The sequence below is a fragment of the Cylas formicarius genome, unplaced genomic scaffold (genome assembly GCF_029955315.1).
Source record: "Cylas formicarius isolate icCylForm1 unplaced genomic scaffold, icCylForm1.1 PGA_scaffold_3__17_contigs__length_32017465, whole genome shotgun sequence".
Taxonomy (NCBI): Eukaryota; Metazoa; Arthropoda; class Insecta; order Coleoptera; family Brentidae; genus Cylas; species Cylas formicarius.
In genome coordinates this window covers 26,134,498-26,150,166 of record NW_026844326.1, presented here as the reverse complement: position 1 = coordinate 26,150,166, position 15,669 = coordinate 26,134,498, and the positions used below count along the sequence as shown (strand labels likewise).

General features: G+C 34.9%; 2 protein-coding genes across 2 annotated transcripts in view; both read left to right on the top strand.

Moving 5' to 3' along the window:
- The first annotated feature begins 2,965 nt into the window (after positions 1-2,965).
- Positions 2,966-7,610, top strand: LOC132699130 (larval serum protein 1 alpha chain-like). Its single transcript, XM_060665650.1, is given in 6 exon segments — positions 2,966-3,055; positions 5,322-5,470; positions 5,524-5,555; positions 5,557-6,358; positions 6,412-7,190; positions 7,243-7,610. Coding segments are annotated over 6 exon segments (2,130 nt in total). The 5' UTR covers positions 2,966-2,979; the 3' UTR covers positions 7,535-7,610.
- Positions 7,611-10,142: 2,532 nt separating this feature from the next.
- The window catches only part of LOC132700093 (uncharacterized), a 168,563-nt gene continuing 163,036 nt past the window's right edge, over positions 10,143-15,669 (top strand). Inside the window, exon 1 of the mRNA XM_060667214.1 lies at positions 10,143-10,301. The gene's annotated coding sequence lies outside the window, so the exon portion shown is untranslated. The remainder of the gene's footprint in view (positions 10,302-15,669) is intronic.

Sequence of the window (15,669 nt, the reverse complement as noted above, 5' to 3'; positions counted from 1 at the left end):
ACTCCATCTTTAGTTAACAAAGGAAAAACCGCTCCATTACGATTTTCATTTGTTTTTGGCGTATCCTAGTAAATAACAAAATCATTTCAGAAGTCATTCCTGTCTATTTGTGACATAAGTTTATACGCAAAGTATGAAACAATTATTATAAATAAAAGCTGAAGTGTTGTTGAGTTGTGTTTTTTTAGTTAATATTTTAGTATTATAATTTTTAATTGTAATAATAATATTTTCTGTGATTTAAAATGGGCCGAGTGAATTATGAAATTATGTGAATAAAAAATTAGTTTTAATTTTTATTATGATTGGACTTTTTCGCTACATCTCATGGCAAAGGAGCGTCCGATGGCTTAGCCGGGAGTGTAAAGAGAGAAGTTTATCGTGCTAGTCCCCAACGTGATAAAAACAACCATATAACAACCCCACTTTCCTTTTTCAGTGGGCCTAAACTTCTTTTAAAAAAAAATACCAACCACGATTCGAACGCTTAACTACAATAAAAATACTCGCCAATTTCATTATTACAAACCATTGGAAATTTTTTACTAGAATGCAGGCTCGTTTTAGAGGATGAAAAAGTATTTATTTAAAAAAAAAATAACTGACCACAAATTTACAATTAAATTATTTAAGCTTGTTTGTTCTATTCTGTATGTTATGATTGTTAATATTGTTATAATATTATTTTAAATCATCACTGATAAAACCTTCAATGAAGTTCGAGACGCTCGGCAGCGCGGCGCTTCCGCAGCGCTCGGCGCCCGGCGCGCTGTCATAAATAAATTCATTTTGTTTAAACTAATAACGAGCAGTGAAATTTTCTTCCGAAATCTTACACTTAAGTGCTTAAAATTTTCATTATAAAAAAAAACTTGTTAAAATCAAAATTTTAAAAAATCACTTGAGGGATCAATTTTCCATCATAGGTACTTATAAAAAATATATATATAGATTAATTTTTTATGATCAAGTGATAAATGGGGGGCCCACTTTACGTGATCTTACTCTTTTTGAAATATTTTCTTGTAAACATTCGTCTATCACAAATAATATGCTGTTGCCATATAAGTTCAGTTTGTGTAAGGTGGCTATGAGGGCGTTTGAACAAAACAACTCAAGCGAAATAATCAATGCTTTCGAATGAGGAAATGGGCAGATATTTTACGCCTGGCAAACGTCATTTTTCGAATAAAAATTTAAAAATGTTACAAAAAGGTTAGACTTAGGTATATATGTCTAGAATTTTGTGTAGAATTCAAAAATGAAGTAATATACTAGGTTTTCTATTTAAAATAAGAAAAATAATATTTTCCCACGAAGAATTAAACACCCTGTATATAGAACATTAAACCAAATTGAAGGTTTGTAATACCCCAATTAACTTTTGTATTTAACTTTTGGCTCGATCCCCTACAGTTTCTGAGATAATGTAGTTTCCCAAGATAAACTGCCCTACACATTAACAGGTTTGAACCTGTGAGTGACGTTCAAAATTATGTTTTAAAGATTGTATTTTAAGAAGAATCTGCCCCTTTTTACAAAAAAATAAGAACTTCAAAATAAATCTCGAGCGACATCCCAAACTGTATGCATTACAGCATACGGGATGCCCTTGAAATGCATTAACTCAGAGAACAATATATAGGTATAAAAAATGTCGACAATCAAAATTACATATGAAATTTTAACTGAAATACCAGGAAAATTTCGGAAGGAGTTGTTCACGCTGTATTTTTAGCAAAAGTTCGCACATCACTGTACACCTCTCATCCGAGATACGGGTGATGTGGATTTACAAAACATTTATAACTTATTTATGGAGAAGTTAAATAATTTTAATATTCCATATGCACAGACCTAGAAATAAAAGTAAATAATCATCACAACTACCGAAAAAACTAAATTTTTAGGTTTTATCTTCGACCGTAACCTTAACTTCAAATATCACCGCCATCATCTGGTCTCAAAACTACAAAACCATTAATCCAGATTTAATACTTTAATGTAGAATCTGGAATACGATATGGAGTGTGTTTTTGGGGTTGGTCAACTCACTTGCTGACTCGCTCATAACATCCTCAAGAGACATCTGCAAACCTTATATAAAAAGAAAAATTTTGAGAAACTCAAATTTACATAAATTTAACAAATATCACTAAATCGAACATTTTATATAAATCGACAAGAAATATGCTACCAGTAATTGTTAACAAGCTACTTGCAGAAAAAAAAAAGTGAATTAGAAAGTATTTTTGTACCTTTTTGTGACAATTCCTACACAAACTGCAAATTTGTCTTATCGAAATAAACTCAACCGAACTGAACTGATCAAAATAGGACTTTCTTGTTTCCTTCTAGAGAAAGAACCGTAATCGTGGATTTGCTATAAAATTGTCTGCCAATCAGCACAAGAAATCTATACTATAAAAGATTTGTCAAAAAGTGCATATTCAGAGAAGTGTTGACGATTTAATATAAATATCTCTAGTCTACCTTTTCATTGCTTCTCTATTTTATTGTTGTCTCTTCATAATACTTGAGTTAATTTAAGAGGCATACATATGGTTCTTCCTTGTCAAAGATCAACTAATTAATAACTAATTAATGAAAGAAGTGTTTTAATTGTGGACACCCTGTATCTGGCTTTGGGATTGGCATTCGACGGCACTGGCGTCAGAAGGGCAAATTCATAATTCAAAATACACCCCCGTACGGTTTAAAAAAAAAGCGAAAATAAAAAGACTCTCGCACCAATGCACCGCTCATAAATCATCTAAAAATAATAACTAATATTGCAACCATAATTACGGGGCAGATAATCATTCTCGTCGAATTTATTTTTAGGTGTTTGCGACCGGCAGACCGTGTCCCCTGTTTTCGATGCAATTTATCGGGGGGGTCAACCGATAGCTACCCGATTGGAAACCGTATAAATTCGAACGGATTTTATAATAAAATTAAAAATCGAAATTGTTCGCGATGATGGTGGCTTGGGTTCTATTTGGCCTTTGCGCCATAGCCGCTCCCAGCTTCCAGCAGGGTCAATACAAAGTTGGTAAGCGTTGTTGCCTCGTTTTTGTTGTAAGAGTGCAAAAGATTATTTTTTGGCATCGTTAATTTCATTTTTTCCGCCCCCAGTTTCTATGTGTTTGAAATATTTTTAAATAGCAACAAATTTTGAGGACAGGGAGCAGTTTCTTCAAATAAAATTTGACAATTATTTTAAAATAGTGGAATGTTGGATAAAAAAAATTAACAACTTAAAATTTTGTTTTATTATTAAATAGCAGAACCAGTTCTAAACATGTTTTTCTGGAGACAAAATATGTAAGGGAAATAAATAATAAATAAAACATGCGTTTTTATTGAATTAAATTATACAACCAGTTATACTTCGAATATAAAGTTTATGTGGAATTGAAAAATGTATAAAGACATATTGCCAATCAATCAATAAATTTGAACAAAAAACTAAATTTCTATATCGATTTTTTAGTTTCCTTGAACATAGTTTTAAAATACTACAACGTTGGATACAAAAGTTAATTAAATATTAAAATTAAGATAATTCAATATTCAATACATTTATTGTAACTAACCTAAAATTATGTCTTATTATTATCTAGCAGAACCAGTTTTTGTAGATACCCAATTTATAATGGAAATAAGTAAAGGTTTTTATTGAATTAAATTATACAACCAGCTAAGCTTCGAATATAAAGTTTGTATGGAATTCTTGGAAAGTTACAAAAACATATTGCCAATTAATAAATAAATGTATCGATTTTTTAGTTTTTTCGAATAAAATTTGAAGATACAATGTTGGATAAAAAAGTTAACAAAGTACTAAAATTAACATAATTCAATATTCAATATATCTATTGCAACTAAATTAAAATTATGTGTTATTATTATCTAGCAGAACTAGTTCCAAACATATATGTATATGTGATGACACTATATTCCGGGATATCATCCGTTCGCTTGTTGAACTCCGACTGGAATCCTGCAGACGTTTCGCCAAAATCTCACTTGGCTTCTTCAATGCTCGCGCTCCGAAAATACTTCGAACACTGCTTCGAGGCTGCAGGATTCCAGTCGCAGTTCAACAAGCGAACGGATGATATCCCGGAATATAGTGTCATCATATATATATATATATATATATATATATATATATATATATATATATATATATATATATATATATATATATATATATATATATATATATATATATATTCTCACGTATTGATTCACAGATGGAAAAATGTGATGACACTATACTCCGGGATATCATCCGTTCGCTCATTGAACTCCGACTGGAATCCTGCATCCGAATGGAATCCTGCAAATCCTGCATCCGACTGGAATCCTGCAGACGTTTCGCCAAAATCTCACTTGGCATCTTCAATGCTTCGAAGTGTTTTCGGAGCGCGAGCATTGAAGATGCCAAGTGAGATTTTGGCGAAACGTCTGCAGGATTCCAGTCGGATGCAGGATTTGCAGGATTCCATTCGGATGCAGGATTCCAGTCGGAGTTAAACGAGCGAACGGATGATATCCCGGAGTATAGTGTCATCATATATATATATATATATATATATATATATATATATATATATATATATATATATATATATATATATATATATATATATATATATATATATAGATATATATATATATATATATATATATATAGATATATATATATATATATATATATATATATATATATATATATATATATATATATATATATATATATATATATATATATATATATATATATATATATATATATATATATATATATATATATATATATATATATATATATATATATATATATATATATATATATATATATATATATATATATATATACCTAAACCTAAATTGAAATTTAAAAGGAATTAATTAAAAAAAAATCATCCCCTTTAGTGTAAATAGAAAATTAAAAAATAACGTTAGTTTGGTTAACGAACACGGATCGGAAAATTCCTCAAATATTTGTTTTTGAAACAATCATTATTTATTGTGATGGTTCCTTCTCACGCATAAAATCTTCAAATAAACCTACAACCAGTATTTTTTTTTCTAAACTCATTTTTAATGACTAATTGCTTAAAAATTATAATTTTTGTCAAAAATCAAAAGTGTCTACATAAAAACTAGCAGCTCTGGCAGCTGGTATGATCCAATTGAGCCGTAACTTTTCTGACACACATTTAACTAACTTTTTAATATTTTTATACCCTCGCTATCCGCGATCACTATCTTCGAAATTTCATGCCCGCTGTTTTAAATCTATGAAGTCGACCATACATTCCTGGATAAGCAGCAGAAAGTACTAACGCTGTTCAAGCATATCCACCAACCCAGCTACTACCAGGAGCACGTTCAAATCAACCACACCGTAACCACTCCCGTTCAATGGCTCCACGACAACAAGGCCTCCTTCACGGTAACCACTTCTCCTCCGCAATCTATGTCGTAACCTTAGCGGCTCGTTTTCAGAAACCCGAAGTGGTGGACCACGCGATCAAGTTCCTACGACCATTGGCTCCACGTAGACGAGATCTTCTCGGTCGCGCACCACCATCACGTCCACCAAGCGGTGGTTCTTTTCAAACTCTTCTACTACGCCAAAGACTTCGACACCTTCTACAAAACCGCTGTCGTGATGCGGGAGCACATGAACGAAGGCTTGTTCCTCTACACAGTTTCGGTCGCGATCGTGCATCGTCCCGACACTTACGGCGTCATATTGCCGCCCATCTACGAAATCTATCCTTGGTACTTCTACAACTCGGACGTGGTCCACCAGGCTTACAAGTTCAAGCAGATGCACGAGGGTGAGAATCAGAGCACCGATCAGAAACACCACGTAGTCGCCAATTACTCCGGCCATTACCTGAACTTGCACCCGGAGCAGTCGCTGTCGTACTACTTGGAAGACGTCGGCATCAACGCTTACCATTATTATTACCACCTGCATTATCCGTCGTGGATGGACGGCGAGGAGTTCGGGATCAAGCACGATCATAGAGGCGTAATGTTTTTGACCGTCTACAGGGCTCTCGTCGCTCGGTACTACTTGGAGAAGTTATCCCACAAGCAAGGTCAGGTTCCGACGTTTGACTGGGACGTTCCCATCGAAACTCCTTACTATCCCTCGCTCCAATATCCCAACGGTCTCCCGTTTCCTGAGAGGCCAAAGTTCGCCAACCTCCACGACGTCTACCGTACTTACGGAGAGCACATCAACGACGTCTACGCTTTTAGCCACGCTATGGTTAAGGAATCAGAGGGCCGCATCCACGAAGCGATCGACAGCGGCTTTGTCATAAACGTAAGAAAGGTTTTCTAGGTACCGCGCTTTGAGGTAACTCGGACAACTTTCAGAACAAAGGCAAAAAGGTGGAACTGTACACCCAGGAAGGCATGGACCATTTGGGCAATATGATCACGTCTACACCCGATTTTGCTCACAAGAAATACTACGGCGACTGGGTGAACAGCGCGAGTCACGTACTAGGGTACTCTCACAGTCCATTGTCGTACCATAACGTGGCACCGTCCGTGTTGGAGCACCCGGAGACCATGCTACGCGACCCCGCGTTCTACCAGATGGCCAAGAAGGTTATGTACTTCGTGTACAAGTACCATACTACTCTGCACCCGTACGAGAAGACCGAGCTCGTCTGGCCCGGAGTGGTGATTGAGAAAGTGGAAATGGACCGGCTCATTACCTATTTCGACGAGTTTTACGCCGACATGAGCAACGTCGTGTGGGACTCTGTCAACGAGCTCAAGGAGGACACGTTCCACGTCCACGTGGTGCAACAGCGTCTCAATCATAAGCCGTTCACATATAAAATCCACGTCAACTCAAACGTCGACGGTCAAGCAACGGTGAAGGTGTTCCTCGGACCCAAGTACGATGAGTACGGCCGCTACATGAACGTTACGGAAAATATGTGGAACTTCGTGCCACTCGACTCGTTCCAGTGGCATTTGAAGTCCGGAAACAATATCATCAAGCGATCGTCTCAGGAAAGCCAGTTCTACAGTCACGACAAGACCAGTTATCCCGACTTGTTCAAGAAGGTAGTCGCGGCGTATCAGGGACAACACGAGTTCCACGTGGACGGCAAAGAAAACTCGTTCTATTTCCCTCACAGGTATCAACTTTTACTCACTCGGGATGATATAGAAGCAACGGTTTGATTTTAGGTACATGCTGCCAATGGGCAGTCACGACGGCACTCCCTACCAATTCTACTTCTTCATCTATCCGTACAAGCCGTACCACGGACAGACGGAGGAAATGACTTACTTCTACCCGCGTCCGGGTACGGGAGGCGGCTTTACCGACGACTTCCCGGTGTTCTACCCGCTCGACCGTCCCATTCACTTCGAGAAGATGTTCGTGCACCAGGTGCCCAACTCTTATTTCTACGAGACGAAGGTGTACCATCGTAACGTCGTCGAAGCCAACGTGCCCCAACCCCAGCATCACCATTAGGTGTTCAAGAAAGAACCGCTGGTTGATATGTAGGTTCTAGTTAAGTTATACGGTAATAAATATTTAAAAGAAATAATCCTTGGTGTCTTTGTTTCCGTGTTTTTCCTAATGAAGGCATCTTTGTACGGTGCTTCTATAGAGAGAAGATAGATGAAGAATTCGATGTACTTAGGTTAGTGGATAGACGACTTGAGGTAGTGTCACTAGATTTTGGAAGGTTCTTACTTAGTTGCCGGTGGCCATATTTTAATAGTCCCATTTAGAACTTTTATTATCTAATATCTTACATTTACGAAATCTTATCTTAGTAATCGATATTAAGTTTTCAGTAGGTTTTTTATATTTGCACAAATTGTTCGGTTGGTGGTCCATATAAAACTGTGAAAGGGAAAGGGACAGGCGTCGTCTAAACTCGACAAATTCATCGAGTTAATTAAATTGATAGTATTATAGGAAAAAGTTGCTTTCTGAAGAACAAGGACTCTTAATGAAAATGTTAAATAGATAAGGAAGAAACTTTTTTTTTAAATGATGATGTAATAGAAAAATGCCATATGAAACTTAAGTCTGTAACTGTAAATAAACTAGTCAAATAAGAAGTGGTCAATTGACCGACGCTAACACTAGGCATGAGTTTTGAAGTTTTCGTAAGTAAGACAAGAGTCAAGAGTCAAAGTTTGCACAGCAGTTGATTAATTGAGATAAAAAAAGGAGTTACAGATAAGTTTTTGATTTAACAAACATGTTAAATATCATCAAGTGACCGATGACATTGACCGGTCAATTGACCAGTCCTAACACTAGGCATGAGTTTTGAAGCTTTTGTAACTAGGTCACGACAAGTGTCAAAGACTGCACGGCAGTGATTTAACTCTAAATAAAACAAAGGAGTTACAAATAAGTTTTTTGATTTCTCGTGATGATAGGTCATCAACTTTTATTATAAATTCTTTTATATTTCTTTTTCAAACTCAATATCATTTCCAAAAACTGCAAGAGACGACTTATTATTTATATTATCCTTACTTAGGATTTATTTTGAGTGATCATTGGTAGAACTATAAAAATTGATTGTATCAGAATTATTACTATCATCAGTCTGTTGATGGCTGCTGTTATCAGAAGACGTATATTTAACATGTTAAGTGACCTATGAAATTGAAGGGTAACGAAGGTCCCAGCATTATTAATTATTGGAGGGGAAATAATTTCCGCCTGTTTCCAGATGAGTAGGGAGTAAGAACGTAAGATGCATTCATTAATAATGTGTTATATAGGACAAGATTACAGTTAAAGATATTATCCTCAAGCTAGTAAAGCACTACTACTCTTACAGTTTCCTACCCGAGTCACTAGTGGATAAGATGGGTGTTCTCATTTCTTCCATAACTTCCTGCTAAAGTACTTCCGATGCCCAGGTTCTTAGTGATTTTTCTAGTATTTGTACAGATAAGATGGGTGTAACATGTTTGAATTCTAGAATAATCTATATAACTACTTCGTTTGTTGCAAAGTTACCTAACCGATAGATAGTGGTTGTAAACTGTGAGAAATCGATGTATGCGAATGTAACGTCTGGAGTACCTCAGGGGTCACACTTGGGACTCTTAATTAATATTGACTTAAAATTAGACAATGTAAAACTTAAGAGTTACTAAAGTTAAAGATTTATCTTTCTGAGTTAACATTTGAAGTTCATGTAGAAAATAGTGTAAAGAAGAGCTTGAGAAATCTTGGTTTTATAACACCAAAGTCTTTTGCAGCCACAAATCAGTCATTCTAATTTATAATAGAAATACTCAACCACCATATGGAATCCGATCTATCGCAAGTATCCGATAGAGCGAGTCCCACTACTACACTACTTTTCTTATGAAAATAACCCTCATTTTTATAAATTAAGGTCGCTTAAAACACGCAGAAATTGCTCAGGCTTAATTTTTCTTTATAAAATTGTCAACAATCTTCTTGTAGAAGTTTTTTAATGCCAGTGCGCACTAGGCTAACTTTTTCTATAGAAAGAATCACATCTAACTATCATCGTGTTTTTCTGAACAACGAAGAAGAAGACTTATTCAACTTAAGTCTACATCTGTTTAAAAGAAACGTGTACAAAATTCTGTAACATTCTTTCAATTACTGTCTATTAGCTTAGGAAATATCTAGTTAAGTTTCTTTTGTAATTGCCTGCCTGTTGGTTAGCCTCTGGGTTTATAAAATAAAATGAAATAAGATAAAATAACTAAGATTAAAGATTACGTTGCTGATTAGTGTTGCATTCCAATTGGCTACCGGGAATACCGGAACAAACTAGCTTATTTTGATTTCAGTTTACTTTTACACTTCATTATGTACCTAACTTTGTTGTTAATTTTTGTTTTATTTTGTTTAGATTTTTTTTTTACATTTCGTATTTCCGATATACACGGTGTGTCCATGCCGGATTGTCACGGCGTCGTCTTCGAGGAGGCCGGGCATCCAAGAAAAAAAAGGGCACGCCCCTAATCCCCCATGCGGATCGATGTCCTAAGGGTTGCCGAACCGACGGCGGTCGTCTGTGTGTCAGTCGCCGCTCGCAGTCGACGCCGCCGACGCTGTGCATCTCCGGCGGACATCCGCGTCGCGACGCCGGTCCGGCGCCGCCGTCGTCTTCACTAGGGTGCGAAATCCGCGGGACGCGTTTGCTCCGGGGGGACGAGTTAGTTTCGTTTTCCGAAAAACTTTTCGCGGGTGGTGCCGTGGTGGAAACTATAGGCTTCGGACACAGGTAAAAAATAGGGGGGCTGTCGGAAGTGTATTTATGGCGTAATAATGTAGTTTAAACAAAACCATTTTTGTTGTGTAAGAACGTGAAAACTAGAATTTTTTGGGAAACTAAAATTCAGTGCTAACTAATATAACGCAAAGTTTCTTGATTTTTTATTTTAATGGGTTATTGGTAGTTTTGCTTAGGTTAAGAAAAGTTTGTAATATTTTTTTTTGGACCAGGTATTATCAGATTTAACATCTGATTCGGAAAACTTGAAAAAAGGTTGGATTTAAGTTTTTATAAAATTTAGTGAAATAATTTTAAATGTTAGGGGAGGGTAAGGCAAGGCGGCCCACCTAAGCTTTTTGTTATTTTTGGCTTTTAACTGTCAAGTCGATTTATTTTTGACCAAATTTAACTAAATTTACCCCAAGTTTCTGGTCGTCTCCCTAATTATAATGTTACATATAATAATTACAATTATTTATTAAAAAGTATTTAATAAAAATACGTTCCGATTAAAAAAATTGTTGTTAGTATTTAGTTTTAGGCTAAATCCATAGAATTATCCAAAAAATAACACCTTCAATAAATTAATTATAATTCGGTTGTAACAATATGGAATAGCTTTTTTTTTAGAATTTTTCAGCGGTCCATTTTATACCTAGTATTATGCAAGGGGCTAAAAATGTACAAATAATAAGAATTTATAATTAAATAATTAAAAAATTTTGGTTAGTTAATTTCTGAGGTGGGCCGCTCCAGGGGGGCCGATTTGCCCCCCCCCCCCCCCCTACTAGCAAAAACATTTAATTAGAATTTTGCATTTCACAGATCTTTTGCAATAATTTGTCCAAGTCAGAATAAAAGTTTTCTTTTGTAAAATCTTTCGCTATACAGGGCGTCTGTTCTAGAAATTTAAGAGGTGAATAAGAATATTTTTCATATGTACGGAATGCATACTTTCCAAGATGCAAATCTTGCTTCGTTATAGAGAAAAGAAATATAAAATACTTAATTGCATGTTCCTAGACTTAAAATATTTAATCAAGATGGGGACAGATTAGGATTTGTTCCAAATACAATTAATTTTTTTTTAAACCTAAATCTAAACCAACGAAAAAAAAAAACGATTTTTTAATAAATATCTTAAATATCTCTTGACCCATTTTATTGAAATTGAAATGTTTGGTGCTATAATAGGTATAATGAAATTAAAATTATGAAGTGCAGTGGCGTCCCGGGAGACACCCTATTGAATATTTTTGACAAAAACGTGTGAACCAACCTTTTTTCATTTTTTTTTTCAATGCATGATATGATGCAAATTTTTGTCTTTTGAAAAATAAAACCATTTTCGGTTCATACTAATATTTTTAATAACACAGTCCAACAAAAATTTTGGTGTTTTGGTATTTTTTCATATTTTTGGATTTGGAGAGACTAAACTAATACGAAAATAATGGTCATACTAGATATAGATAGATAGATATATATAAACTAACCAAAACATTCCCGCCCCAGGTCGTGTCTTTAGACATCCCGCTTATCGTACGCTTGTTGTAGGTACTCGTTTTTTGAGGTTAGTGAACATTGTGAAGTCAAATACTTTGCACAAATATTCCAAATACGTTTTGCTATGTGTGTGAGGTGTTCTTTTTTGGTTAACACCCATGATATGGTGAGAGTCAACAAATCAACATGATGACTGCTATGTCTGCACGTACAATGTTCGTCAATTTGATAAAAAAAATTTGAAAAACATTGTTTATCCGAATTTTAATGCGATGAGCCCGTGCCCAGATGTCCCAATATCTGAGAATCTATCCAATTTAAAAGAAGATACCACCAGCCTTTCTGAATCTGAGATGAAGGCACCCTTAGTGACATTGGTGATATATGGAGAGTTCTCAGCAACCACAGTTATTTTCACAATCAGATCTTAATGACTTTTTTTAATTTTTACACTAACATCTGGACTTTTACATATTGGTACGATGAGTCTAACGTCGCAATGATGGCAGATTAGTGCTGGGAATTAAAAATGGGCAATCCACAAAAATAAACGGACTTAACTATTGTTTGCGAGTTTGTTATTTAATTAAGATTTTTTCAATTCGGCTTTTAGTCTTCTACTAATGAAAATAATGTTAAAATCAACCGATATTTTCATTTATTAATTCTTTTAATATTTATAAAAAACCTTACGTGATAGAGGAAAATGCGTATCACATTAAAATTTAGGAGGCGTAAATTATGCAGAATCAAATTTCAGGTCAAAATGAACTTTCAAAAGTTTAAAATTTGTCGGCCTGTGTAACTTAAACAAGTTCAGGAATATGCAATAAATTCGATCTTCTGGAAGACGAAAGATTTTTTAAAAGTTTTTTAAACTTTGGCTACTATATTGCGAATGATCATAATAACTGTTTAACAATCGTTTTTGGGAAAATACTCTGGAAAACAGTATCTTGTTTTATTGTTTTATCAAATCGGAGAATTGATAAAAGATAGAAGAACTCATTTATCGGAACTTAGATTTTTGAGTCCTAACAAATATTTTTTAAGTATTAATTTAATATTTGAATTGACTGGAAAGGAATGGGCAAATAACGTTCTCTTTGTTTCAAAACGCAACAAAAGCACCAATAACTGGAAAAGTTTTCGTTATCGAACGCTTAGACCGATCAAAACAATAATCGACACCTTTTAAACTTTTACAAAGGAACGTTTTCCACTCCGAACTCCTGGCGAAATTCAGATCAATGATGGAGAAAAAAAGGGCCTATATTGAATTAATTTTTTCCTTTTTAAAGGGTCGCAAACTGGTACAAAATTTTCTGATTCTTACGTTGCTCTTAATTGTATTAATATTAACTTTTGTAATTATTAATTACTTATTAACCCAATTATCCCAAGCATAAAAAAAAATAAAAAAAACTTTTTTGCTCTGAAATTATTTATTTTGTTGCACTTAAGAATACATTACATGTGTCAAAACAAAAAATTAAAATTCGAAACATACAAAAAAATACTGGTGCGTAAACGAATCACTGGGAAGAAACATTTAACAATGTTTTGGGGAATATAATTTATACATAAATATACAAAAGAAAGTCCAAATTCGACAGAAAACAACTAAAAGTAGATTGTTTTCCAAATAGAACCTGATTTGATACAAAAAAACGCATAATACATTATGGTGCGTGAGCGCACCACTGGTGACACCCGGGTTCATTTTTGGTGATGTTTTACAAAGCTTGAAGTATTACAAACATAAATTATGTGGCTGTGGCAGATTCTACATCTCCTTCGGGCTTTATTAGCCTGAACAATCATGAGGTGACCTTGATCATCATAATGCATCTATGGCAGGTGCAAGATTTCTTTGAGTAATTGTTTTATCAGTTTTTAAAAGTCGCAGAGCAATGTAAGATTTAAAATCGAATCAATCGCTTCGTCGTCAAAAAACTTAAAAAATATTTCAAGCGGTGTTTTTCCAGAAAACCTATTTTTTAGTTCCTCGCATGATCTCAATTCCTCAGATATAGGTGTGTGACAGTAGAAGCAAGCCTGTGGTTTGTAGAAAGCATACGTCTTCTTTTGAATTCCAGGGTTTCATCATCTGATGAGTCCCATTCAGGTTCAGTAGTTGATGAATTACAGGACTGTTGAAGAAGGATAGCTGCATGATTTGGTGTATGTAACTCGAAAGTTCCAACTATATCAGTTGATTCCCCAAGCTCTTATAGATTTATGTTATCGTTCATATCTTCTTCGTCAGTGGAATATGGACCGCGTCAATATGTTCTGTAAATATTTTTTCATGTTATTTTTAGCATAAATTTAAAAGGAATGGAATGCTACAATACATAAGAATACGTAAATCCAAATAATACTTACGACTAATTCCTTTTGAGTCAAGTACCTCGGAAATGCCATATTTTGCGAACTGTAACGTTCACTGTACAAGGTACAAGCTAATACTAAAGAACACGCTAATTGTTGGATATTTATTCTACATGCTCTGACTTGTTTAGACTTGCAATAACAAAGTTTTGTGTCACAGATAAAACCAGTGGTAGATTCACACACCAGGAAATATTTTCAAAAAATACAGCGTAATCAATATAGTATTTCCAATGTATGTTTTCTGGGATGTATGCTATACAAATCGAAAATATTTTATTTTACTATTTTGGATTTACTCGAAAATGTCATACAAATTTATGTACCACTTTTGTTAACTTTTGAAGACATATATATATATATATATATATATATATATATATATATATAAGATCTTTCCTTTACACATAAATTAACGATTTCTACTGTTTTATGTCCTTTAGTAGCGATAATAGTAAAATTTCTAAATGAATTTGCAAAAATATTTCCTGGATGTGACAAAAAAAGGCATAGAATAAATTGTATCAATATTAACTTTTGTAATTAATAATTAATTATTAAAAACGATCCAATTTACAACCATTTGAATCCGATCAACGCGGTGATCGACAAGCGACAGACATCAATTTTGACTGACCTTGAAGTTCGATTAATTCTCGCATCTTGGTCGGAAATCGAGCATGCTATCGACATTCTCAGGGCAGGCAGGGGTCGCTCCGGGCTGGCCTGACAAAGAGATTTATCTGGAAAAGCTATATGGTAATTTGTCGGGAACAATATATCCGGGACACAATGGACATTACAATCTCCATGCCTCCGCATCCACATCGATATCGAACGCGGAGAGATTGCGGCGGTCGACGACAATGACGTCATGAATTTATGGACGACATATAACGATCCGAGGCATAAATCAACAGCGAAACCTTTCCAAATTCGGTCAGATGCATATGGACGTCAAAACGGAAACACGCCCGCAGGCGGTTGCTATTGCGGCGGTGTGCGTGTAAAGACCACCGACGTATCCTTTCTACGCCATGAAAGTATCAAATTTGTTTTGCCTCTAAAATTATCCAACTCAATTAAATAGTTTTGCAAGGATCTTCATATTCGTGTTTAAGCAAAATTACGTTGTACTGCGTTGTAGTAGATCTTGTTAATGTCATTTCCAAGTTCTGAAATATCTACCAACAATCTGTGACAGAATAGGTGTAGAGGACAAAGTAAGTTTGATCATTAAAAATGAATATCAAAACATACAATAGTTGAAATATTATCCATCAGTTTCGACCACTGTTTCCTACTCTTCCGGCAAGAGACGGATTCCACGTCTTTAGATGCGATTCATGAATCCACCCATTTTTTACAATCTTCGTAACCAGTTAACTGTTGCTCTGCGGACCTTGTTATATGGTTTGTCATATTCCGTCCGTTTTTTTTTTAATTCATGGCTCAGGCGCATCACTTGTAGTCTATA